Source organism: Lissotriton helveticus, chromosome 6, assembly GCF_964261635.1.
Source record: "Lissotriton helveticus chromosome 6, aLisHel1.1, whole genome shotgun sequence".
NCBI lineage: Eukaryota > Metazoa > Chordata > Amphibia > Caudata > Salamandridae > Lissotriton > Lissotriton helveticus.
In genome coordinates this window covers 1,029,757,283-1,029,784,934 of record NC_136067.1, presented here as the reverse complement: position 1 = coordinate 1,029,784,934, position 27,652 = coordinate 1,029,757,283, and the positions used below count along the sequence as shown (strand labels likewise).

The following is a 27,652-nucleotide window of genomic DNA, read 5'->3' as shown; positions in this document are numbered from 1 at the left end:
AAGAGACTCCCAAGTACGCACGGATTAATGGGCTTTCGGAGAAGCAATTGTTTATTAATAATCAAACCTTATTTCAATCAACTTGGAAATTTCTATCTTTGCATCTCCAAGTTATTAGCAATGAGAAAGTTACATTAACAAACGTAATTCAGGAATGGACAGTCAAATGACATGGTTAGATCATTGACAGGAGTCTGCACAATGAGTTCACAACACAGGGTACTATTGGCAACAAAGTAAAGTAAAAGGGAAACTACAATAAAGCACAATTGGACTGAAGCCACTGCCCATCAAGGTCAGCTCATCAGACGGGGAACCCTTTGTCCATATGCTATATTTGTTTTTGGATAATTCGATATCAAGAAGCCCTCAAGCTGGTGACACTTTAAACGTCCAAACTACTGGAAAAAGTGCAGTTATTTCGGCTCTGTGGGGAAAGACGAGAGATGGAATGTTGGAAACAGATTGACACTGCCCATCAGCTAAATGATAGAACTTTAGACCTACTTTAACATTAGGCAGATGGATGGCATGCAGTTTTTACAGTGCGGAGAAGCTCTATCTAGGATTGGGTAAAATTAATTAACAGTATTACAAGAGATCCCACAGCCCAAGAGCAAGCATGCAAACTGTACAGTTGATTTAAAATACTATAAAATACCATCTAGTGCACACAAAGGATTAAGGACATACCTGCATACATTTGTAATATCTGCACCAGAATACCCGTCCATGTTTTTTGCTATGCATTCAAGGTTAACGTCATTGGCCAGTTCCAGCTCTTTTAGACTTATTCTCAGAAGTTCTTCCCTACCTTTCGCTGAAAATACAAAAACATGCTTATGTCATATCCTTCAGTAGAAGTTGCTGCTGTATTAGGAACTGGTATATATTAATTATTTGCATTAAAGATACAAAAGCAGAAGAAAATGATCACATTTATAATCGATCTAAACCTTACATACACCCCACCCCACTGAGAAAAAGACACAGCAGTATCTTCACTGCAGATAAACTTGTCAACGTGGCACAGGCGAGTTAGTTATTTACCTTCGGTAATGCCTCATCTGGTACAGACTAGCTGCAGATTTCTTACCTTAAAATGATCTCCCGGTGTCAGACTGGACCCAGAAATATGCTCAAGCAGTACCCCGGCGCGCTGGTAGTTGGCATCAGTCAGCTCTGCGTGGCTTCGTACACGCCAGAAATTACGTTTGCTGTGCCCACATAGGTGCCACCCAGACACGCTGACATCCGTTACTTTTCGGGACTTTCCACGTCAGAAGCATGGAGCCACAAAGTACACCGACTACTGGTGTGGAAAACTTGAACCCCAAAAGGGGAATGCTCTGTCCCCACAAATCCGTTCACAGAGCAGGGAGATGGTTAGGTCAGCAAGAAATCTGAAGCTAGATAGTCTACCAGGTAAGGCATTACCAAAGTTAAGTAACTTGTTCATCTGATAAGATACTTCTAGCCACAGATTCCTTACCTCAGAATAGATACCCAAGGAATAACACCCGAAGGTGGGCGTGTGGACCAATTTCACATGAGGAAGTCCTGCAGGACCGAATAGGCAAAGTACCCATCCCTACGCACCAGAAACCAATGTTGCTGCCTGTCTGATGTCCAGGACTAACTCTGTGAGCCATCGCATTGGTCACAGCTTTAGCTCTGGTGGAATGAGCACACAAACCCTCAAGAGGTTGCTTCTTGGCCAGTGCATTCCAGATTTTAATGCAGAGCATGATCCATCAGGAGATGGTCTGCCTCTGGATGGCTTTTCCCTTCTTAACTGTGACGTACCCCACAGAGAGTTGGTTGTCCGCCAGGACCTCTAGTGTGCTATCAAGGTAAAACACTAGTCTTTTTGGATCCAGACGAAGTTGATCTTCTTCCTTGGAGGGATGAGGCAGAGCGCAAAAAGTAGACAGAGTGATGGTTTGGCCTACATAAAACTGAGTGACCATTTTCGGAAGAAAGGAAGCTCTTGTACGAAGCACCAGTTTGGGTACATGTTAAGATCAGGAGGCTTGGGTGTCAAGGCTTGAAGTTCACTGACCCTTTGGGCAGAAGTTATAGCCATGAGAAAGGCTGACTTGATGGTAATGAGCCTGAGTGGACAATTATTCAGAGGCTCAAAGAGTGCACATAAGGAAAGGTAGGACGAAACGGAGGTTCCACAGGATCATAACGAAAGGAGTGGGAGGAAACATGTTGCAAACTTTTCTAGAACCTATGTACAACAGGAGACTGGAAAAAGGAAGGTTAGTCAGGCAACCTAAGACAGGCATAGATTACGAGAGCTATCCCTTAATAGTGGCCAGAGCAGAGCCCTGGTGGGCAAGGGCAAGAATGAACAGGAGATAGACGGTGGAGAACATGGCGGCCGCAGGCTAGTGCGGTGCGCGCGCTAGACGCCGAAGCTCCGCACCACGGAATCGCCTCTCCCTGTTCCGACCTGTTGCCCTGTTGAAGTCTGATATGCGGGAGCTCGCTCTCATACTAAACCCCTGTTAAAAGTACTGAATCTCGTTGTTGGCAATCCCGGATCCGGACCGGACCGTACCGTACCGCGAGGCTGGAGGCTGGAGACAGTCGGTTTTTTTCCCCGTTCTACCTCGGATGTGTTACGCTTTGCTACCTTCCGGCAGCTCTCCGCCCCTTCAGGGCCCGTGGCACAGAGCAGCTGTGGAGCTTCGCCGGGGCCGCTCGGCGCGGGGGTTGCTGAGAGGTAGGCTGGGCTGTGCTGGTTCTGGGGGAGCAGAGGTTCAGCTATTGCAGAAGCAGACTGAACCCAATAATACAGACAAAAAGCAGACGCGAACAGGGGGCGCGACTGAAGGGGGGTTAGACTCATTAGAGAAGGGTGTCAGGTTGGTGAGAAGGACAAGGAGATCTCCCGAGGGAGGGCGAAAAATCTTAAAAGTGTAAAATCCAGAAGAGATACAAAGGGTCAGTAAGGAAATACTACAACTACCAGAACCCCCTGCTTCAGGGATAGTGGCAGCAATTGAACCCTCTGCCTCTGCCTCCACCCCTGTAACAAGCAAGCCCTCTGTTTCTAGCCTCAAAGCCTTAATAAAAGAAAAGCCAAACCAGAAGTCCAAGCCGAAAGCCAAAGGGAAAAGAAGCAGAAAAAGTAGTAAAACTGGTCTTCAAGGAGGGTGCAAGGCTTTGAATTCAACTAGCAGTGCTGGAAAAATAACTACCTCCTTGCGCTCTTTTTTCAAAGTGTTGCCTCAGGTTTTAGACTTGATTCCAGTTAGTATTCCGGACGAGAGTCCCAGTATTGATACCCCCTCTGCTAGCCTGTCTACTACAGATATCGACCCGACTATTTTCAATCCCACCAGATTTCCTGATATCTTCGCCCCAGCTATCAATATGGCTGATCCATTGTCCCCACCACCACTGACTGTATCAGCAAACACTCTGGAAGACGAGGTGAGGTGCAAGCTTCGATTCCCACAGGCCTTCCACAAGATTTAGTAGGGAGAGACAAAGAAGAGGAAGAAGGAGACAGCCATAAGACACCCACTAATACCGAGTCCGCATTGGTGGCCCTGGCAGCTTCAATTGCCTCAATGAGAGAGGAGATCCGTAATGATTTTCTGGTCTCCAAGACAAATCAGAACGATATTCGATCATCTTGTGAAGCATTGGAGAGGAAAGTAGATGGCTTGGGGGAAAGAACAGAGGCACTGGAGAGCGCGGTGGGAGGAATGAAAGCCAACTTAGATGCAGCTGAGTTGAAAATTAAAAAACTACGGAGGGAAGGGGACGAGATGAAAGAAAGAGTGGAATCCTTAGAGAATTACTCACGCAGAAATAACTTGCGTCTTCTAAAGATCCCGGAGGGAAAGGAAGGAGGAGACCTCAAGAGCTTCATAGTGAATCTATTGAAGGAATCTTTAGACCTCGAGGAGTCAGCAGAGGCGTTGGAAAAAGACATACAGAGAATCCATCGTGACCCTTTCCGACTAAACGCAGGCAGGACTAAACCCAGGAAAATTCTCGTTAACTTTTTGACGTATGCTCTTGTTGCAGGGTTTCTGTACTCACACAGAACTGTGCACAGAGGAGTGGAACCTCGGCAAATTAGGATGTCCCAAAACTTACCTTAGCAACCAACTCACCCCTTACCGAGCTAGCTACAGTGTCTCATTGGACATATCAAACACCCAATGTTTAGACAAACCAGAACATGAACTTACAGTACCTCAGGGTACGTGGGACTCATGAACACTCTTTCGTTATATTATCATTACAAACCAGAACATGGAGTAAAGAAGACACATGTGCATTTGAAATGTTTATTTACTAATGCCGTCTTCTCAGGCGCAGTATCTTTGATAATACAAGTATACTTATTATCAGTAGCAGAATTATCAGCATAGTTACTAAGACATAAAAAGCGAATGGTGACAGCATGTTAACATGCTGTAATGAATAAGAGTTAACAACACTTATATCTCACCCTCCCTAACACATATATTATATTATTATCTAAGAAGGTCTCTTTGGGTTGTTTTAGGGCGGGCCCATACCTTAGTGTCCTAGCATGAAGGAATCACATCAGCATACACCAGCTCTCTCTGCATGTGAACCGCATCAAGTGTGTTAACAATTCTCGTGCAAAGCAATATCAATCCCGCCTCAAGCCCAAGTTGGCAAAGGCTGCACTTGTGTTATGACTATGAAGGCGTGGAGATCAGACCTCATAACAATTCCATATCGTGTTGCTCCTGAAACTTCAGCACTCTCCGTGCAGACATGTTTTATTAAACAAAGCAGATATCAGAGCAATAACATATTATTCTCACATTCACCACGGCAAACTACTAGGTTGAAAGCTAAGTCAACAAATGAGGGTCGTGTGCAGAAGTTGCAAGAAAGGAAAAATGGCGTTTAAATCTCAAACGTACCTATGCTAACTTAACACGATATAGGGATATATAGGAGTTATACAACACCCCCCCATGATCCGAGAACGGACTAAATAAGGTAACAGAAGTGCCATCACATGAGAGCAGAATCCATTTATAAACGAGCATGAATAAAAAATTCAATAATAAAAACTAATGCTAAAAAATAGCCAGAAATATAATGTGGCTCAAGCCAATAGGCAAGCAAAAATAAAATGTCTTGACCAAAAGTCAATAAAATCAAGGAAATGCTATCAATCAGCATGCCAATATGAGGCAGTGTCTATGATAAGACTGTATATGAAAAGTAAGCTGCAACAGCCTCCAGGAGGAAGTCACTGTCCTCATCCGAAAACAGTTCAGCCATCCAATTTAAAAGATGAAAGGAACATACGTGATCTTCCAGCACCGGATCCTCTATAACCATCAGAGGACAGCTCGGTGGGTTTTCAAGAAAACTTCGTTCCAAGAAACTTTGCGCTGCCGACAACACATCCCAGGGACCCATTAGTCCATGTGCCACCGCCAAGGCCATAATCCTTTCGTCAGAACAAACCAACTCGTGAGCAATGATAGGACTCATCAGTTGATCAAAATCGACGTCAGCAGATATTGGTCCGCAGAGACACAAATCAATGGCCCAAAGGAAATCACAGGTCAGGCAGCGAAATACAGGCTGGACACAGGTGAAATAGGAGAACCGAAAAGATAATCCAAAAGCCGTGCTTAGAGTCGCCAACGGCAGTGTGCCATAATAATCAAGCATGCGGTTGCGAAACCGCGTCAGTAGTAGCTGTGCGTGGACTTGCACAGGAAGGGCATCCATATTTAAAAAGGCAGAAAACCACCAAAGCGCCAGCCGCTAAAGCAAGTAAAAACGGGAACCCTCCAAATAAGGATGAAAAAATAGAATGGAAGAAAGCAGGGATGACTCCAAAAATCTTCTCAAAGGAAGTCACGAGACCACCGCTAACAACTTTAAAAAAATGTGCTAGGCCCGTTGTGGAGGATGCGTTAAAGATAGAACGGACCATGGCTCCGAAATGCAAGGGCAAATCAGTGTTTAAAAGAGCCTGAACCTCCGTGCGGGTGTTAGCAATGTGAAGCACGAAAGTTTCACGGGCCGAGCTCAAGGCCACCTCTTTCTGGGACAATAGAGCTCTTATTCTAGCCATGCCGCTGAATTCTGCTCCCAAGGTCGGTATCTGTGGCCAAATGGAAGACTCCCTATGTTCACGTGTGGGAGGATAAAGAACATTTCTGCAGCAAATAACTCGCTCACTAACTGTTACTATGAAAGCTATACCTTTAATTAAACCACAACAGTTTTCATTATTGAGCATTAAATAACTACCATTCTCTAACAATTTAAACGTGGGGATGATAGCAGGAACTGGCGTGCCCTGTAAAACGCAAGCCATATTCGGGCGGTCCTTGTTACATGAACCGTGTAACTGTATGTGTCTGCACATTAAAGAATGATCTGGCGTCTCAGTACACTCATCCCCTGTTAGATAAACCTCTTGGTCATCCTTGAAACATCTGTATGTGTATGGGAGTGACCAGACCTCATGAAGAAAACCGCTACCTAAGGGTTCAAAACGACCTATTGGCACATATTTCATACAATTTGAAAACTTATATAAAGCAAAAGGCAGTGTTATTAAACCGTGGATAAGCCACGTAGCAGCGGTGGATTCTGCCACAGAAAAAGGTAAAGATTCCAACCTTTCAATATGTAGCATAGAAAAGGAAGCATCACGCATTGAAAGCAAGCGTTGTTTGTCTGTCAAATTAAACGGTGCAAATAAAGAAGAAACGTTCATGTATCCCCAGGGAACTTTACCCATTTTCAGAGTCTGAAGTGTCCATGCAAACTGCATGATTGAGCGTAATTGATTTTGACCATGGTATAATACAGATACTTCATCATGTACAATATCAACAACAGACGACACAATATTATCTAATGTGTAAATTCTAGAGGAAAGCACGTTAATGCTATTGTCAACAACTGCAAGCACTTTCTCAAGATTTGCCTGATCAATAGCCCTAAGGCGTGAAGCAGCCTCAATCTGTGAGAGTTTCCAAATTTCATTGTAAACACCATATAACCACCTTTTCGACCTGCCACTAGCTGGGCCCTTAATGAAATCATTCAAATCCACGTCTGCATTCAGTTTGGAAAGGTGATACTTAACCGCAGGTAAAGTTGAATGTTTCAGCCAAGCTTGACACAACTTGCCCACAGAGTAAGAGGTGACAGTATGACTCAAATCAAAACGGGGATCAGATCTAACAGTCTTAAACCCGTCAGTTATATTTAAAAATCGTTTTTGGCAAGAATCAGCACTACGGTGCCAAAGCAGCCAACCCTTGGGATTCATACTGGAAATGTTAAAGGAGGAATTCAGAAGCAGAGCCTGTATTTCTCTAATGGACAATTTAGTAAAATTACTCCAATTCTCATATTCCTCCAACTCCGGGAAAGACGGGGTGTTTAACCTTTTAGATGTAGCCAATCCAAAGCACGTGGTCTGGGAAATGGTTTCATTTAAAAACCACATATGATTTGGGATGAGACATGCACGGTGTAAAGCCTCAGTGCCTTGTACCTGCCAGGCCCTTGAGCCCCAAACTGATTTAAGGTCTATGGTATCCTTCCATAACTCATACCCTCCAGTAACTAATTGATCCAGGAAGGCCTTTGAATATAACAATTTTGTATTTGTAAGTCGAACCTTGGACAATGGCTGTTTTTGAAATTTAAAATAAAAGGACTCGGGATTGGACTGATTAAAGTCAGTGAAATAAGTATACTTTTTAAGAAACGTTTCTGAACTCCCTTGTGTTGGTGCTGGGCAATGTTCCCACTGAGTAAAATTAACTGCATCCCTTCGGGAAGATGTCTTGTGTAAGAAGTGATTGCCATAATGTTGGTAACAGAACAATTCACCATAATTAGCAGATTCTAAATATAAATCCTCAGCATCAAAAGCAGCATAATATTTCAAATCAGAAAACAAACTTTCCACAGCATTAACATCCCAATCATCAGAACGAATGTTTTGTTTCACCACATCCCCCATATTAACTCTCAGTACATTAGGAACATTAACGACTTCCGTTGGACCATGAATCTGAAAACGAACTGCATCCCACGCGATTCCATCCAGAACAGGCCATGCTGTGATGTTAACCAAAGTCAAGTCTCTTTTTAATCTGTGTGTAGAATGTGAAGAGGAAAGTGGGGCCAATGTTCCATTTAAATGAGTAATGCAAGTTCTCTCCTCGACATAGTGTCCATTCATAATCCGAAAAAAATAAAACACAAAACCAATTGACATAAAAAGGTAAACTGAAAAAAGGACCAGCCAAATGTATATCCAAGGAGGTATCAAAAAATGTTTTTTAAACAGGCTGGCATATACTGCAATTTTAGAGGGTTTTTTCGAGGCAAGTGAAGCAGAGTCAAATGAAAATCTGGATTCCGTGGCTAAACGAGCTTGTAGGTCAGGCATGGACAAATCAGTGGGGTATGTATAGTCTGTCTCATCAAGGTTAGTTCCTGGTAAATTATTCAATAATGGACTGGAAACAGCAGGTAATTCGATGGCCACCTCAGGTTCATTATTAGAAGCAGTGGGCATAATTGAATTTCTCACAATGGAAGGACAGGAAACAGCCGGTGTCATGCTAAGAAGAATCGGCCACTCTGTGTATCTTGACATTGTCAATAGAAATAAACCTGTTTTCCTTACGACCTGGAAGTGGTGGTAGAATGACTGTTCTTGTGCCCTTCACTCCAAGCACTGGGACTGGAGCTCGATAGGAGGGACCAAACTCTTTCTTGTTGTCGATCTTCTCTCGAACCAGTTCTCCAACTTGGGGTAGCCAGCCAACTACCGGGATCTGCAACGCATCATCCGATGTGGAGGGCAAATGTTCCTTTGCAAGAGTGTCTCTCGTCTTTTGTAGATTCTGTAAAACAGTGCAATGTTCATCTGCGTCAAAGGAAGTGGCGCGAACCACCGAGTCTAGACCGTCAAGGTCAGGGACGAACATCTTGATGCCAAAGAGCATTTCGTATGGGGTCCGCCCACCCAGAGACCTTCTAGGGAGATTATTAAGAGCACGCTGCACGCCATAGAGGTGGGCCAGCCAGTTTCTGCCAGTGCCTATAACTCGGGCTGTCAAAGATTGCTTTAAATCACGGTTCATTCGTTCAACTACACTATTACCCTCGGGTCTGTAGGGTGACGAAAACTTGACTTGGACCCCCATCGAAGTCATGGCATCCTTATACGCCTTAGAGGCGAAAGCCGGACCCTGATCCGAATGGAAGGTACCACAGGCAAAAATCCCTATAAAGATACGCAAATCTCTGATGACAGTCCGGGAATCAGCGCTGCGATGTGGCCATAACCACACAAAGCGTGTGCATGAGTCAACTGCTACTAAGATGTATTTATACGCAGTATCAGATGAAAATGGACCGCAGTGATCTAAATAAACACAGCCTAGTGGTTTATTAGAAATGTACAACTGAGTCTGAGGCGGACGCGTAGCAGTTGAAGGTTTAATCTGCTGGCATATGTCACAAAGAAGGACATAATCACGCGTCTGTTTGTACAGTCCCCGCCACCAGAAACGTTGTTGTAGTTGCGTTACAGTGGCTGAGACGCCCGCATGCGCAGACGCCACACCTTCATGAGCCGCTGTAATCAAGTCTGTTCTGCGATCCGAGTTGGGAATCAGCCGTTCCCCAACATCAGGAATTGTCACAAAAGGAACCTTTTCGGGACTTAAGTGGTATTTATACTTCGAAGGGAATCCCGAAGGATGTTTACTTCCCTTTTCAGAGGCAGCAACCGCTGCCAAGATGTCGCTATCAATCTTGGTTTTAGACCTAGTAACTGCTGCAACTAAGTATGTAGATACTGCTGATTTCGCCGCTTCATCAGCAAGCGAGTTGCCAAGAGCGTGTACTCCCACGCGCTGATGACCGAGAGTATGAATCACATAAACGAGTGGCAACATAGCCTTAAGCTCTGCCACTCGAACCCAGATCATTTTATGTTTTATTGTGCTACCCTTGGAATCATGAAAATCATTTTGAATCCAAAAGAACAAGTTTTCATTGTAAGACTGGACACAGTAGTAAGAATCACTTACAATTAGAGTAGTAACACTTGGATCTGCGTACTCCAAAGCTAGTAATAGAGCACGAAGCTCTGCCAATTGTGCAGTGCAATCGCCCAGGGGCAACGTGTGTACCTCCCTGGAAATGAACTCGTCATTCAACATAGCACCGACCACAATGGCGCATGCGGAAACGTAGGCATGTTTAGAGCCATGCGCAACCTGCGCCGACCCATCAGTGTAAATGATGCAATGGAAGTCCTCCAAAGGTCGCATCGCCAGAGGAGCAGGATGAACGAATTCATACTGCAAGTACTCCTGTGACCGTAAGGAGGCGTCAAAAATAAACATGACATCTGCGGATGACAATGACGCAGCCCACTGAATCCACCGAGGGTGCAAAGCCTTTGAATTTGGTACACTGGCTTTCGTGACTGCCTCTAAATGAGGACAGGGTGTTACCACTAGCATGCGTTTCCCCTGTGACAGAGCACGTTCTTTTAGAATTGCCATCTGTACAGCAGTTAAAACCTTTTCTATGGTGGGAAACCGCATCTCAGCCGAGGTGTACAAGTGTGACTTGTAAGCAATAGGTACTGTGTCACCTTCATTAAAAGTGAGGTAGGTGAAACCCACCGTCCCAGGAATTATTCTTATTACCAGGTTGGTGTGGTTATCACGAGTCAGTAAATATTTAGAAGCGAGCAGATCAGCCTGCAAGGATTGCAAAATGGCTGAATGCTCAGGCAGCCAGCATGATTTTGAGAAAGTTGGTTGTATCAAAGCATACAGAGGCTTGACACGCTGGGCATATTCCGGAATGTAAGTTCTGCCGAAATTCAAAAAGCCCAGTAAGGATTGTAATTTTTTCAGAGTTGTTGGTGAGCGCAATTGTGCGCACTTCTCCAAGAAGTGAGGAGCCAAACCTCTACCTTCATTGTTGAGCTCATAGCCCAAAAACAACACTGTGTGTTCAGCAATGTGCGATTTTGCAAAGTTGAATTTGTAACCCATGTCTGCGAAGTTGCAAACAAGAGAATTTACACGACACAGATGCTCCCAAATATCGTCGTCTGTGAGATATATGTCATCCACATACGAAAAAGCATCAGGGTCGAGTGCCTCCAGAATAGAGACAATTCGAGCGGTAAATACACCAGGACTATTCTTGTAGCCCATTGGAAGACGCCGGAATTGCTTTTGGACTCCAGCGCTGGTAAAACTGGTCCATTGGGAGCTAAAGCTGTCCAGTCTGTGGGCATAAAAACCATTGGATATGTCAAGCGTTGTCTTGAAACGCTTACGCACTAGACTATCCACTAGGGCAGAGCCGTGGGTATTCTGTACTGCACAGTTACGGCAATGCGAGTTCAAATGCCGGTAATCCAAAACCAAACGATATGATCCGTCAGGTTTATTCACAGTAAAAAGGGGATTATTCATCGGTGACACACACGTTTCAATAACTCCCTGATATTCCAATTGTCCAAGGATTTCCGCGACGGAAGATTTTGCTTCACGCCGAATGGGATATTGAGGTTGAGGCTGCGGCTGAGACCGCAACGGAATTTCGTGGCAAGGCGACAATTTATCCCAACCACATTGGTTACGGTACAGAGCCGGCGCGAGAGCCCGAGCCCACTCTTCTGCAAAATGCTGCGCATGCTCTTTCGAGACAGTGTTCGCGAAACTGGGTAGGATTACCTCCTCCCCTCGCGGCGCCGCGAGCACAAAAGGTGGGGGCCAGTCAGCCTCCGAAAGTAAAATATCATATGTGGAAGATAGATTCTCCCAAAATACACCTTTAACGGTACGCTGTATGTCACCTTCAATTAACAGGACGATTTCATATAGTCTTTCAGGGGGAGCAAGTCTCGTATCCGCTGTTTCTATAACAACGTAGACATCAGTCGCTGTCACCCTCAGTAGTGGACGCAGCGCCTCTCTGACTATGGTTATCTCCGCCGCGCTGTCCAGCAAGGTCAGAGCCCAAGTCAGATTCCGAAGCCGCGTTCTCACTATCTGTGGCATATCGATGCGCTGTTAAGGCTGCGACTTTCTTTTTCGCAAACTGCGGACGCCTAGGCGTAGAATCCTCCTGCTTCACTGCGCCGTCCGTCTGGCGGGACTGACCACGTCCTTGTTGGCCACCACGTCCACGTCCACCCCCTCCTCCTCCACCGGTTTTCTGGGCCGATGTGTCCTGCAAGGAACGAGGAGAGCGTTGATCAGAACCCTGAAAACGATCAGGTGATTTAATCATCGCGCGGTCGCGCAAATCATAAACTTTTTCGGATGGCGCAGGAGCTTCTATTGCAGGAAAAGAACCCTGAGTCTGCATTGTCTGCTTCCCCTGTGTCTGTTTTTTAGGCCAATTTTGTTTCTTGGACTTTGGCTGGGCATCTGTCACTGCAGATTGCCCCTGTGGTTGTTTTTTCTCCTTCACTGGAAAATATTTCAGACCTCTACTTGTGCGGCCAATCGTTTTATAAGCGGCCACCACAATCTTTGCTAACTGGCGGGGTTTGTCGGCATCGGGCAGAGCAGCCAAAGCATTCGACACCTGAAAGTTAACTGCATCTCCTTTAACATTGGAGAGAATGAGATCACTTACAATCTCAAAAGAACCACACAGGCGCATACCCAATTCAACCGCTGCCTCTGGACCGTGATCATTCTGAACACGTCGAACGATTTCAGGCAGGGCAGTCATAGACGGGGTGCCGAAGCACCTTGTATAAACTGCCGCAAATGTTTTTCCCCAGCTGTCACAGTCAGCAAGTTCAGGAGTAATATCCTTCGGGAGAGTAATCGTCAACATTCTATGTTTATCAGCAGGAGTAGAATTCGGAAAAACCGCTTCCAGTTGATCAAACTTCTCTGCTAGCCAGAAAGGGAAGTCATCGTTGTCAACAGGACGCGCACCAAAAACCGAATTTACCATAACAGGATTGAGACGCATTCCGCCTCGTTCCATGGGAGCGGCCGCACCCCCCTGGGGACCACCAGGAAGATGTCGACCGATGTATTGCACTAAAGCACGAATCACGGAAATGGAAACTACATGCAGCCTGCGAATTTCTGCCAGGGTACAAGCCCCGTGATTCGGGTGCGGGGTAAAGCCACCCAACGCAGGCCAATTAGTACCTGGAATTGAGAGTGGACCTAACCTCGCACGGGACAAAGAGTGGGGGAGGGCGCCATCAAACCAAACTCGATGCTGCCAATGATCAATAGGTATTTCCAATGCCCTGTATGGCGTATATTCAGCCGGGACATCCGAGGCGGTGTAGGAGTGGTACAAACCAGAATTAGCGTCCACAGCCGGAAACGTAACCCAAGAGTAAAACAACTCGTAAGGAAACGCCGGATCTGCACTCACCACGAAAATCACAGCCATCCCATCTACTGGGACTTGGTACGTCTGAAGATGGTTGCGTACCGCTACGCGACTATGCTGCGCAATAGCCACCGCTGCCGCCATTACAGAATTGGAAACAAGAAAACACAAAGAACACTTTGTAGCACAACTGGGTAGTAATTCAAAGAAACCGTTTTAGTAAGAATCAAGCTTGAATAAAGACCTATTTCAAAAAATAGGTAGGTTTCACCAACACCCCGTTTTCCGGAAACGGATGTGAAGGGGTTAAGGCAAGAATGATAAACTACTCGAGTGTCATGATATAAGACCACCGAAACCGTTGGGCGCCATGTTGCAGGGTTTCTGTACTCACACAGAACTGTGCACAGAGGAGTGGAACCTCGGCAAATTAGGATGTCCCAAAACTTACCTTAGCAACCAACTCACCCCTTACCGAGCTAGCTACAGTGTCTCATTGGACATATCAAACACCCAATGTTTAGACAAACCAGAACATGAACTTACAGTACCTCAGGGTACGTGGGACTCATGAACACTCTTTCGTTATATTATCATTACAAACCAGAACATGGAGTAAAGAAGACACATGTGCATTTGAAATGTTTATTTACTAATGCCGTCTTCTCAGGCGCAGTATCTTTGATAATACAAGTATACTTATTATCAGTAGCAGAATTATCAGCATAGTTACTAAGACATAAAAAGCGAATGGTGACAGCATGTTAACATGCTGTAATGAATAAGAGTTAACAACACTTATATCTCACCCTCCCTAACACATATATTATATTATTATCTAAGAAGGTCTCTTTGGGTTGTTTTAGGGCGGGCCCATACCTTAGTGTCCTAGCATGAAGGAATCACATCAGCATACACCAGCTCTCTCTGCATGTGAACCGCATCAAGTGTGTTAACAATTCTCGTGCAAAGCAATATCAATCCCGCCTCAAGCCCAAGTTGGCAAAGGCTGCACTTGTGTTATGACTATGAAGGCGTGGAGATCAGACCTCATAACAATTCCATATCGTGTTGCTCCTGAAACTTCAGCACTCTCCGTGCAGACATGTTTTATTAAACAAAGCAGATATCAGAGCAATAACATATTATTCTCACATTCACCACGGCAAACTACTAGGTTGAAAGCTAAGTCAACAAATGAGGGTCGTGTGCAGAAGTTGCAAGAAAGGAAAAATGGCGTTTAAATCTCAAACGTACCTATGCTAACTTAACACGATATAGGGATATATAGGAGTTATACAACACTCTAAGAGAGAAAATACTCAACATTGCACTTAAAGTTAAAACCACAAAAAGCCCTGATTTCCCCTTTGAAATCCGCTCTGATCTATCCAAGACTACGCTTGACAGGCAGTGGGAGTTGGGCCAGAAGATGGATAAATTTAGAGCGGTTGGTGCAACAGTTCAGATGAGGTTCCCGGCTTTTCTGCGCGTCATGTATAATAACAAGATGCATAATGCCAGATCACCTTATGAGGCAGATGAGCTTCTGGAATCCATTCGAAATCACTCCCAGGGCAACTCTAAATGATCAGAATCATTAAGTCTCTATCAAGTCCCCATCCTCTATTATACTCTCCTTTGTATTCCCCTTGTTTGCTTCCTTTTCACCCGATTTGTTGCTGAATGCAGTTTGAGAGATCACACTATATAAGGGGCGATTTTATAGGGCTATATGAGTTATTGAAAAATCTCAGGTAGTTCCGGGAAGGAATATAAAAAAATAAAAAAATAATAAACAGGAAAATCAATTAAAAAAATTAGAAGGGGAAGCGGAAGGGGAATTTATGTAAGCTTCTGCACAAGATAATCCACAAGATAATGCACAGGTAATTCCTTAATTTTTTTCTCTTAAAGGCGAGCACTTCGTGGTGTGGGAGGAGAAGGCGTAGTTTGGCGCGAAGCTGGCCTTACATCTGGCCGGAGTAAGTATGGTTGGGTTTTCCAAGGGGAGGGGGGTGGGGGGGCGGGGACACAAACTCAAAAATATCCTCAAAAGTCTGGTCCTACAAAACAAGTTCTTTTTTTAAACAGTCCAACTGCCATAGCCAAGACAAACAAAGTTAATAAAAGGTAACAACATTAAAATGTGTAGTAGGGAAGTGCACACTAGGGAGGAACGATGACCTCAGTTCAGTTCCTATCTTGGAATGTTAATGGTCTGCGCGTGCGAGGGAGAAGAGAACGCATCTTACAATATCTGCGTGACTCTCCGGCGCAGATCATTGTCATCCAAGAATCACATCTTTTAAAAAGTGAGGCCAATTCAATATTAAAAAAACAAAAGTAGATAGACAAATTCATTAGCACTGACCACAACGCCAACATAAGAGGCATTCTCTTAATTTGCAAAAAATCAGCAAATGCGCGGATCCTTAATTTCAATGAGGATAATAGTGGAAGATGGCTTCTAGTTAAGCTGTCTATACACGTGTGGGTGTGTAATCTAGTCGGATATTATGGCCCTAATATAGATGATCCATCCTTCTTAGAAATAGTTAGAAATAACTTAATAACCACCTCGGACCCCATAATATGGACAGGGGACTTCAATGTTATTTTGAATCCAAAATTAGATAAATCTACTCACCACAGCAGATATAAAGGTCAACCTCCTTCGAAAGCCAGACAGTCCCTAAAAGGGATCATGGAGCAAATAGGTTTGGCAGATTTATGGAGAGAAAAAGCCGGCACCAAACCAGGGATATCGTATAGAAATCTAAAATATAAACACACATCAAGAATAGACTTTGCCCTGTTTAGTTATTGCCTTCAAAACTCTATATCTACTATCAAGTATATACCCGCCCACCTATCGGACCATTCAGCTCTTTTATTTATACTAAAACTTCAAGATCAAAAAAGAACATCCCTCTTGGTCATTTGACCGAACCATCTTATTGGACCCGGAGGAAGTGACACATTTTAAGACCGAAACTAGGATGTTCTTCGATATTAATTTGTGCTCAGCCTCTCTTGATACGGTCTGGGAGACTCTAAAAGCATACTTGAGAGGTTGTATCACAAATAGAGCCTCCTACTTGAGGAAAATCTATATATCGAAAATCCATAACCTTGAACAGGAACTAGAGATAATTGAACAGAGACTTGAGGCTTCAATTGGGTCACTACAAGATCAAAATAATAGGTTTGATCTGAGAAATCAGCTAGAAAATATTTTACAAGAGAGGGTATCAAAGAGATGGGAGGCGAGCAAAATATCAAACTTTGAATTCGGGGAAACAGCGGGTAAGATCTTGGCTTGGAGGGTTAGAGCTGATCAAGCCAAAAATCATATAAGAGGGATCGAGGTTGAGGGGGAAAGTGAGCTCAGGACATCAAACCAAGAAATTAGTACAGCCTTCAGGAAGTTCTTTGAGGAAATATACAGGGAAGACATCCTTGATAACCAACAGGCAAGGGATACATGGTTAAATCAGATACCCTTACCATCCCTTTCGCCTGCACAAAGCGAGGCGATTGAGATGGATATCTCCGAAACAGAAGTAAGGAAGGTCATTTCGTCACTTAAACACGGCAAAGCTGCAGGCCCTGACGGACTCCCTGGAGAACTGTATCGAGTCTTGGCTGACGGAATTGTCCCTACTTTAACGGCCCTTTTTAATGGTATCTTGAGAGATGGCTACGACCCCCCTCGATCATGGAGCGAGGCCACTATAGTATTGATTCCTAAACCCGGCAAAGACCCAACTTTATGTGGGTCATATCGCCCAATATCACTACTGAACAGCGATTACAAGATATTCGCTTCTATCTTATCATCTAGATTGGGTTCAGTAGTGGGGGAAATTATACACCAGGACCAGAAGGGATTCGTTAAAGGTCGCCAGCTTTCCGATCTAACGTACGACCTAGTGGGGGCAATTGACATCGCCTCATCTTTTTCCCTTCCGCTGGCAACTCTCACCCTAGACGCGGCTAAAGCCTTTGATAGGGTAAATTGGCTTTATCTCAATAACGTACTAAAGAAGTTTAACTTTGGGGAGGAATTTTGTCGCACAATAGAACTTATGTACAACTCACCATCTGCACGGCTCTTAATAAATGGTACATTGTCTGAATCACTCGGGATTTCGAGAGGCACTAGACAGGGCTGCCCGCTTTCCCCCCTCCTCTTCAATCTGTACATTGAACCGTTTGCGGAAGTTCTAAGACGGGATGTATACAAAAAAAAAAAAAACAACATCTATTCCACCTTTCAGGTTTGGGGAGTGGGAAAAGCGGGTAGCTCTGTATGCAGACGACATCCTAGTTTTTACCTCAGACCCGGAGATCACATTCCCAGTGGTAATAAGGAGAGCTGAAGAGTTTGGCCGCATCTCGGACTATGAGATCAACCCAAGCAAAACTGACATCATGACTTGGAACATCCCCGATTTACGGCTAAACGTAACCAACTCAATGAGATATCTGGGTATTCGGGTAGTGCAAGACGTTGGCAAAATCGCTCAAGTTAACCTTGAGAGAGTGTTCAATGAAAGTAAGAAATTACTAAAATCTTGGTCTAATCTTCCACTGACTATCCTAGGCAGAGTAAGTCTGATGAAGATGTCTATCCTTCCTAAATTTACCTTTATTTTTAACACTATCCCTCACGCATTTGATAATGTAGCCTTGGAGAAATGTCAGAGAGAGCTTAATTCCTTTGTGTGGTGCTATAAATCGGCAAGAGTGGCATGGAAGAAACTGAGAAGGAGGAGGGAAAAGGGGGGGTCTGTCTCTGCCTGATTTGCAGTATTATGCGTGGGCATTCCAAATGTCTCATTCAAGAATGCTTTTAAAAGTTCCATCTAATACATCAATAGGTCTCATGTTTACTGCCATGCTGATTGGAGCCGGTCTACCAACTAACGGCTACATGTTTAAATATGGAGATCAGAAATACTTCAAAAAAGTAAAATTAAAGATTCTTATGTCCCAAGCGAAGTCATGGTCATATATAAGGAGGAAACTAGGTCTGCCATATTACTCTAACCTTGCACCCATTTGGGAATCCCCAGGGCTGCCGCTTTGCCTGGATGACAGGCTTGCTACCCCGTTGAGAGTAGGAGGAATATCAACATGGGGAGATTTGTTGGTAGGCGAATCATTGAGGCCCTGCGAGGAGCTGCGGGACCAGCTGGGTACAGAGCTTTCGAGGTTTAAGTTCTTACAATTAGACAGCTGGTTCAAAGCATTGATCAGGTCAGGGGCAACACTTGGGAAGCGCAGCATTATTGAAGAGAAATTGGTAGCACAATCAGGAGGGGGCAAAGAGGTCTCGCAGTGGTATTGGTGCCTGTTAGAAGAGATAGATGGAGAATTCATCCTCCCGGAACAGCTATGGGGCACAAAACTCGGTGCCCAGAGTATCGAAATCTGGCAGAAATCCTGTACCTTGTTATACAAGTGTGTTAAACGTGCATGGCTTAGGCGCAATCACTTTTTTACAATACATCGAGCCTATTTTACACCCCTGAAGTTGTCTAAATTTATCCCAGGGAAGAAATGTAATAAATGCGACTACATCGCAGCTTCGGACATCCATATGTTTAAGGAATGCTCTAGCATACTACAGTTCTGGAACGAAGTAAAAGCGACCTTGGACTCCATTCTCAACATCTCGATCTCTATTACACTTCCCCTGATTATATTTGGATGGGATAACAACATCAAGGGTCATGCAAGGACATTTCTGTACTATGCAATACTGCTTGCAAGAAGAGAGATATGCAAGGTTTGGACTGAAAACTTGGCACCAACACATGCAAATTGGTTATCATCTCTCTATGCAACCTCCAAAACAGACATGTCAAGATCAGGTGGCTCACGCAGCCGGGCTTTCTGGAATTTTTTGGTTCATTGGAGGCAGTAGCCGGGGTTAACACCCCCCCTCCCCCCCCCCCCCGGTCCTATGATTATGCCTTAGAACTCCAAGAACTAGGCCCCCTCAATTGGCTCCGAAGGCTAGTTCAATTGATTAAAACATCAAGTTTGGAGTCATTACCCGTTTTACTCTTCGGGCCATCTCCTGCCGATTCTCACCAATCGTGTTATTAGGTGCAGTGGAAACCCTGCACTCTTAACACACGCATGGCAGTTGGAGGCTGAATAAGAGTAGGGCCAGGCAAATGAGGATAAAGAAAAAAAAAAAAAGAATGAACAGGAGATCCGAGAGGGGGCAGAAAGGGGATAAACGTGTCTTTCTGAACAACAAGACAGGGGTAAACACACTAGGCAGAGGGATGCCTGGGTGCCAAGATACAGTTACAGACTTTGGGTGTAAGCTCGAAAACTATTGACACAAAAAGTCCTTGCAAGACGACGGAGGATTGACCAGTTCGGGTGGAGAACCCATCCCTGCTGCTGCGATAGAAGAACCTCCCAAAGGGGCAGCCTGATCAGAGAACAGAGGACCATGCTCAATAGCTCGGGATACCAAACTCTCCTTGCTTGATCCAGTGCCACAAGGATGTTTTGAGTCCTGTAATTACTGATCTTCTTAAGAACTCTGGGCAGGAGTGGTATGGGTGGAAAGATGTACATGAGCCCTGAGCTCCAATGTAGATGAAAAGCGTTTCCCAGCAAGAACTGCCTTGGTTACTCCAACATGTAGAACTGCTGACATTGCACATTCCGGTCGGTGGTGAACATATCTAACCACGGCACTCCCCACTACTGAAAGACTTTGCACCTCTTCTGGATGGAAGCATCATTCTTGATATCCTAGGTATCTTAGGTTCAGTTTGTCCGCAATGGAATTCTGAGAACATGCCAGATGTTGAACCACCAGGGATATGCCCTGCTGTTCCTGCCATGTCCAGAGACATAGGGTCCTTTGGGGTGGGGTTTGTCGACCCTTTGTCGCTTGTTGCAGTACCACATGGTGGTGGAATTGTCAGTAAAAAATGGCATTAGCCTTTTCTGGAAGGAGGGTAGAAAGCCTTTCTAAGTCAATTGGATCATTCAGAGCTTCAACATGTTTAATTGGAGTAAGATTCCACCGAAGTTGAGATACTCTCATCTCCACCTCTCCCACATGGCCATCCAATCCCAGGAGTGACGTTTGTCACTACTGTCAAAAATGGTTGGAGGAAGAGAGAGGGATCTGTTGCCGACCCAAAAGCAGTTTGTAAGCCACCACTGCAGGTCCTTTGCAGTTCCCTTCAAGATCTGGACCATGTCTGAGAGATTCCCCTAATGTTGCGCCCACTGGAACTTTAGGTCCCACTGCAGAGCCTGCATATGCCAATGGGCATGTGTTACAAGCAGGATGCAGGATACAGGAGGCCATAAGGCCTAGCAGCCTCAGCAAGTATCACCGAAATACAGGATAGAGGCGGACACATCTGTATTATAGCTTGGATATCCTAGACTCACCATTTGGGAGGATAGGCACGGAACTGCACTATGCCCAGGAAAACTCAGTTGAAAAGGTGCGTCAGAGGGAGTTAGGTGCGATTTCGGCATGTTGCTAGTGAACCCTAGCGCATGCAAGGGGTCTGCCATAGTCCGGAGGTGGGAGAAGACAGCCTTGGGTAAGCCCACCTTCAACAGCCAGTCATCAAAACAGAGGAAGACTGGCACCCCTGATCTACGCAGATGAACTACAACCACCTCCATCACCTTGGTGAACAACCTGAGGTGCGCTGCGGAGGCCAAAAGTGAGCATAGCAACTAAAAATGCTTATGACCCACAGTGAACTGCAGGCAACTCCTGTGGGTAGGCAGGAAGGTAATGTGGAAGTACGCATCCTGAAAGTCCAACACCACTATTCAGTCTCCAGGACAGACAGAACCTGAGCAAGAGGGATCTTCAATTTTTCCTTCTTGAAGAGGAAACCGAACGCAGGTTGAGGATAGAACAAAGCCCTCTGTTCTTGGGCACCAGAAAGTAGCAGGAATAGCAACGATGTCTTACTTCTGCCGTTTGCTCTTTTGGCCAAAGGAGCCATAGAAAGAGTGCAATCACTTCCTGGCAGAGAGGAGGTAGGTAGTCCTCTGTCAGTCTGTCATTAGTAGATGGCATGGAGGAAATAGTCTCGAAGGAGAGGGAGTCGCCCCTCCAGACAATCTGCAAAACCTACCAGTCTGAGGTTACGGACGGCCAGTAGAGCAGGTGATAGCAAATCCTGCCTCCCACTGTGTGCCCATGATGGTGAATAGGCACATTAGGAGGTTGGTGGACTGACCTGCCATTAGCCACTTGACCAACAGAGCCGGAGAGCCGGTAGGAACCGCATAACGTGGCCATGCAGAGGTTGGAAAATGTGTGCGTCACAGTGGCAGAGTGGGTAAAGAAATGGTTGTATGCCCCTTCAGTGGCAACGAATGGAGCAAAGGACAGATGGAGGGTGACAAGGGGCCATAGAAATGTCCAAGTGCCGTGCCATATTGCAGTCCTTAAAGCGCTCCTGTGTCGAATCGCCAGGTCTCTGAAGAGTAGTGAGCCATCAAAAGGCATGTCCGTGAGAGAGGACAGGACATTCCCAGAAAAAAAACAGTCATTCTTAACCAGGCATGGCGTTGAAGGGCAACTGTAGACTAAACCGCTCTGCATAGTGAGTCAGTGGTGTCTAGCCCACAGTGGATGGTGAACTTTACTGCATCCCTCCCATCGGCAACAGCCTAGAAGAAGACCCCGGGTTTTCTCCGGAAACGTTGGCAGCACCTGTGCAACTGTATTCCACAGGGCGTGGGAATAGTAGACCAAAAGGCACGTGGTGTTTACAGACCGCAGTGTCAGGCTGGCAGACAAACATCTTCACAAGACTTTTTAACCTCTTGGATTCCCTGTCCGGGGTTGTGGAAGGGAATGCACCAGGATTTACATGGGACATTGAGGCTTGGTATACCAAGCTGTCTGGGGAGGACTATGGTGAAGAAATTTGGATACCCTGGAGCGGGGCGGTAGGCAATCTTCCTGTTCACAGGAGCCCCAGTATTAGGCTTGGATAAAGTTCCAAGCAGGATGTCCACGAGTGCCTAATTGAAAGGGAGATGCAGTTCTGATGGGGGACACTCCCGGCTGAAGCACTTCTGTCAAGACATTAGTATTGACTGTCACCAAGGGCAACCAACGGTCTAGGAACTCAGCTGCCCTCCTCACCACCATTGCAAAGGATGCTCCCGCCTTCATAGTCACAGTAGGGAGAGAAAGCATGCCAGTATCTGGAGAAGCATCCAATCCACTGTCTTCACCCATATCCTCACACCAGTCCATTTGTTCTTAAATGAGGCTGGTATTCCTCAGGGTTCAGCGACCACTCCCAGAGTCCTAGACCATAACAAAAGGGTCAGGCACTGGCCTGGAAAGCATAGCTACAGTCTCCGCCGGAGATGGACAACACTCCTCCGGCTCTGTTGTGGAGGAGGATGGGGATGCCGCCATTGGGAGCATCGGACTCAGGATCAACATCTGGGAAGGTAAAGGTGGCACAACCAGCACCTATTCGGATCAATCAGTGAATCCCTGGGGCCCATCTGGCGCCCGAGTTGCCGGCATGGATACAGTAGGGGCCCCTCCTGATCCCGCAAGGCCCGGAGGTGCACAAGAGGAACGGGTGGTCCAAATAGGGACACAAAATTATTTTAATTGAGCGGGGTTGCTCCGGCTTCCTGCCAGCAGATGGACAAGGTGAAGTCAAAGCACAATTTGACTTCTTGCTGGACTTCGACTTACCTGCATGGCTTGACGTCATTGTGTGTGATGACTTCCTCTGGCTCCAGGACCTTCCTTTCGACCGGGACCTCGAGCAGCACAAGTTGAGCTGCTATAAGCTTAATGGAACGCTCCCTCAAGGCCTTTGGATGCATGGCATGCCCGTCAGGGCAGGCCTTCGGGTCGTGGTTCCACATGAGGCACACAAGGTGTGAGTCCATCAACCTACGAAGATATTCCTGCTACACCAGGAGGTATACCTCAATAAAGTCTTGACACATGAACACAATGGAGATCCTGCTCTCTGGAAATAAGAACTACCCAAGGGACTCCTCCTGGTGAACACCAAACCTGGGTCTCACTCCCCACCCCCATAGACTATGCCAGAAACCTCTGCATCATCCTGGATGACAAACTCACAATAAACAAACAGGTCAACGACATGATCGCATCCTGCTGCCAGATCTTTAGACTGCTCTGCGAGATCTTCAAATGACTAACCATGCATACAAGATGCAAAGTCATCCAAGACTTCATCACCAGCAGACTAATACGGCAATGCACTCTACATCGGCATCTCTAACCAATTCACGCAAAGACTCCACACCATCCAAAACACTGTCACCAGACTTATCCTAGACATCCCCAGAAACACCCACATTACTCCCTACCTCACTAAACTTCACTGGCTACACATTCAACAAAATTGCAAGTTCAAGCTGCTTATACACAGCTAGAAGGCCCTTCACAACACAGGACCAGCATACTAAATGACCAACTCAAACTCTACCGTCCCTACAGGCAACTACACTCCCCCTCTCCCTCTCATGAATCTGGTGCATCCGCAGAAGCAATACAGGAGGGAACGCCTTTTCATTCATTGCCCTCCAAAATTGGAAAAAACTTCAACACATCAGAATTGCTACTCCACTCCTCAACAAGCTGAAGAACTGACTATTTAACTAGGACCATGGCCAGACCCACCGTTCTGGTGGACGTGACATGGGCCACCAAGAGTTGGCAATCTACCATCGGATTACAGCAAGGCCCAAGAGACATCCTAAATCTGGGTATATTCAAGTGGGCTAAAGGACAACACTGAGCCCAGAAGATAATCTGACCAAAGGCCCATTGCAGCTACAATGCAGTGATTGACAATTTGGTGTTGAAAAGCTACCATGCATGGTAGAGGGGCAGATTCCGGTTTGAAAAAAAACTTGTTGGGGTGATCAGCAGGCTATTGTGGCATTCCCTCCTGGGCTCACAGAACTGCTGTTAAAAAGGACAGCCTCTACACAAGGATGAGACAGGACTCTCTCATTCACGGAGAAGCGGAGATGGAACAACAGGGGCAGGATGAGCCGAAGGCCACGGCATATGAAGAGGAGTCCTCAAACATTCTAAATAGGGGAGGTGCATTTCTAGCTGTTGTAACTGGTAATGTACTCTATGGCCATGAAACTCAGTACATTCTTGGGCCAAGGCTACACTATGGAAGAAGCATATTCATGGTTTAATATTTATACGTTAAGCAGTCCAGTTCAAGATTGTGCTATATAAAACTGCAAAAAAAGAATAAAAACAATTTACATGTACATATATACACACACACATAAGTATACAATGCCCTTTTAGGCTTAGAGTGCTGCATAAATTATACTAAAAAGCAGAAACCTCTGGGTGGTTCCCAAGTTTAGTTGGAGAGCAGCACCTGTACAGAGCGCCATACAACACCAGTGACACTGAATCTGCTCACCTTAAATGACTGCTTTTCTAGCACAATTTTTAAGCATAGGATTAGCACAGTGGCAGGAGAAACCAAAAGTGTGAAGCCTCAGTGATAAATAACCCATTGACCACAGGTAATGACCTTCTTAGGTGGTAACAACTGTAGAGATTTTCTAGGGAATTAAATGGGTGAAACATCACGTTACATCTCATGTCCTCATCCATGAGGAAGAAAATTTATCATAAACGTCAAACAAATAATGTCCAAGAGAATGGTGTGGAATAACTTAGTCTTAAAGATCTGCTTCATATCCTGGCTCTTCTCATCGAGATTTATATCGGGATCCCTGAGGCAGTGAGATCGAAGTGGGAGTGGAAATTCTAGAAGGAAATAACACTTCAGCTAATGAAAGTGCAGCAGCGGGTCTGACAAACTGCATCGGATTGCAGCTAGGAAAATATTGAGCATATTGCAGAAGGACCTTAAATAGCCCTCCAATGGACTTCAGATTATAGTTATTGCAATAGTGCACATCATTCACCCATCCAAAATCCTTGTATTCTGCTGACCAGAGACTTACAGAGGCCAGGTCAGGAAGCTGGAGTCCCATAGCTTGGCAGGATTGATAGGTTATGCTAGGGAATCACATCCTGGAAGAACGAACCAAAGAGGGTTCGATTTGTAAGCAAAAGTAAGGGAAGATACCACCTCAGAGATAGGCAAGTCCATTGGAAGAGAATCAGGAGGGGGCAAAACTCTAGAACACTCAGTTGAAGGTCTCATAGCATCCAGCTTACTAATGTCCCCTTTTTGGTGCAAAGCAGCACAGACAAAACACCAGACTCTTTTCTCCCGCAAGTTTGATGCGTACTGTGAAATGAGGTGGCAACCTTTGACCACGTTTGTACTGGTTAGATCATCCTTAGTCACATTCTGATAAAGAGATTGAGATTTAAAACAGTCATCCAAATGGAAGGAAGCCTTTCGAGTATTTCAATTCACAAATATGTGCCTCCCCTGCTTAGGCCACAGAGAAACTTTGGCACACTTAGCTGTACCAGTGGATTAAGCATTTAAAGGTGCCTTTGAACAAAAATTTGTATTCAAAGTGAGCAGAGACAGCATTTTGAAAGCAGACCGAAAACATCAGCCTTTAATAGAGCCCAGAGTGCAGTGTAGTGCCCTAATGCCTGTAGCATTTGCTAGCTTATGATCAGTGGTAACTGGTCCACTACTGTCAGAAGGCCATGTTAAGGAAGTAGTCTCTCTCAAGGGACCCCGCCCGAGACCATTGTTGCCTATGCAGTCTTTTTCCACAGCGGTTCTCAACTGATTTTAAACAGCTTCTTAAAGTATTGTCCCATACATCGTATATGCACCATACTGTAAGCACAACCTACTGTCTTAGCATGCATTACAGTGCAGGGTGACTAGTCAATTATACAACAAGAAGGCACTGGAGATTAATAACAAAAACTGCAGTCGATCTGACCAGTAGTAAGCATATCGCATTAAGCATATCTACAGAGAGAACAATTAAAGAGGCGCCCTTGTATCACCCAAAGTAGGGGGAGAAGATGCAGCTGCGCATCAGAGCCAAGTCTGTTTATACAGTGGGTTTGGTTGCACTGTGCAGAGTCCAACCTTAACTATGTGCACTAACAGAGTGGGTAACTCAGCGAGGGGATCAGGGTGGTCAGTCATCTGCTTTAGCATCGACCATCATCAAAAACCATCAACATTGCAACGGGAGTGTGGCTTGTCTTGTGCCATGTGCGTTTTTCACAGCTGCATCTAGTTCTGCTTATATTCTTTTTCCTGTCCCTTAGCCATTCCTTGAGTGGGAGGGCCAGGTGGTGACTTCCAAGCCATTGTTATATGTTGGTTAGGGAGTAGTGAGGTTAGGTGCAAGAACCTGTACATGTTTTAGTGGCCTTTGTGCGCTTTGCCAGTCCTAGTAGACAATGCATAGGATATTAAGGGATCTGTTTTCCCACTGTGTTAGCTGAATGCGCCGCCAATTCAACCAGATACATGGTGATCTGCAGTCAGAGACACACACCGTGGTAAAAATCGGCATCTAGTTGGGTACCTGTGAGTGACATAAGGGTACATACGGGTGAGCCGGGCAGGAGTTAGATGTGTGCAGTGTAAATAATTAAACTGGGTACATTTCTTTTATTTATAGGTTTTATTTAGCACTAGCTTTACATATAATGCGAGACCCTTAGATTCAAGTACTTGCATAAATAGAGACAGAATTGGTAGGCAGTTAGGGCGGTTACAGTGATGGGACAATTACAACAGCATGAGTTAAAAGAGTAAATAACATATTAGACTGAATCAAACAACCAACTGTCTCAAAAACTAGTCAGAGAGCGAGTGAGCGATTGGAACACAGTTCTGTAAGCATGCGTGTTAAAGTATTTGTTGGAGGAGTATTAGGTCCCTGTTGAAGCAGGATAAGTTGCATTAGAGATCTCTAGGGAGTTCGCTCCATATCCTGGATGCATTACCACAAAGTCTGGGTGGGTTTCTTTTTCAGTCTGGGAGGTAGGATAAGAAGGGAGTTGGAGCTTGTCAGAGTTCTGGTCCTTCCAGCTTTCATAAGTTTGTTGTATATATAGTTGGGGGGTTGATCGTGAAGAGCTTTGTGGGGGATGCAAGCAGTCTAGTAAATACATCTTCCTTCGATGGGAAGCAAGTTGAGGATCTAGTGAGCTGGTGTGATGTGACCCAACCGTTTAACCTTTTCCATGCTCATGACGAGCTGAGCTCGTCATTAGGCACGG

General features: G+C 45.3%; 1 protein-coding gene across 2 annotated transcripts in view; it reads right to left on the bottom strand.

The window, feature by feature from the left end:
• KATNA1 (katanin catalytic subunit A1) overlaps window positions 1–27,652 on the bottom strand; it is a 238,991-nt gene that overhangs the window by 24,403 nt on the left and 186,936 nt on the right. For both annotated transcript variants that reach the window (XM_078648652.1, XM_078648653.1), the window contains exon 10: window positions 694–820. In XM_078648652.1, the coding sequence (XP_078504778.1) occupies window positions 694–820 (127 nt within the window). The remainder of the gene's footprint in view (window positions 1–693; window positions 821–27,652) is intronic.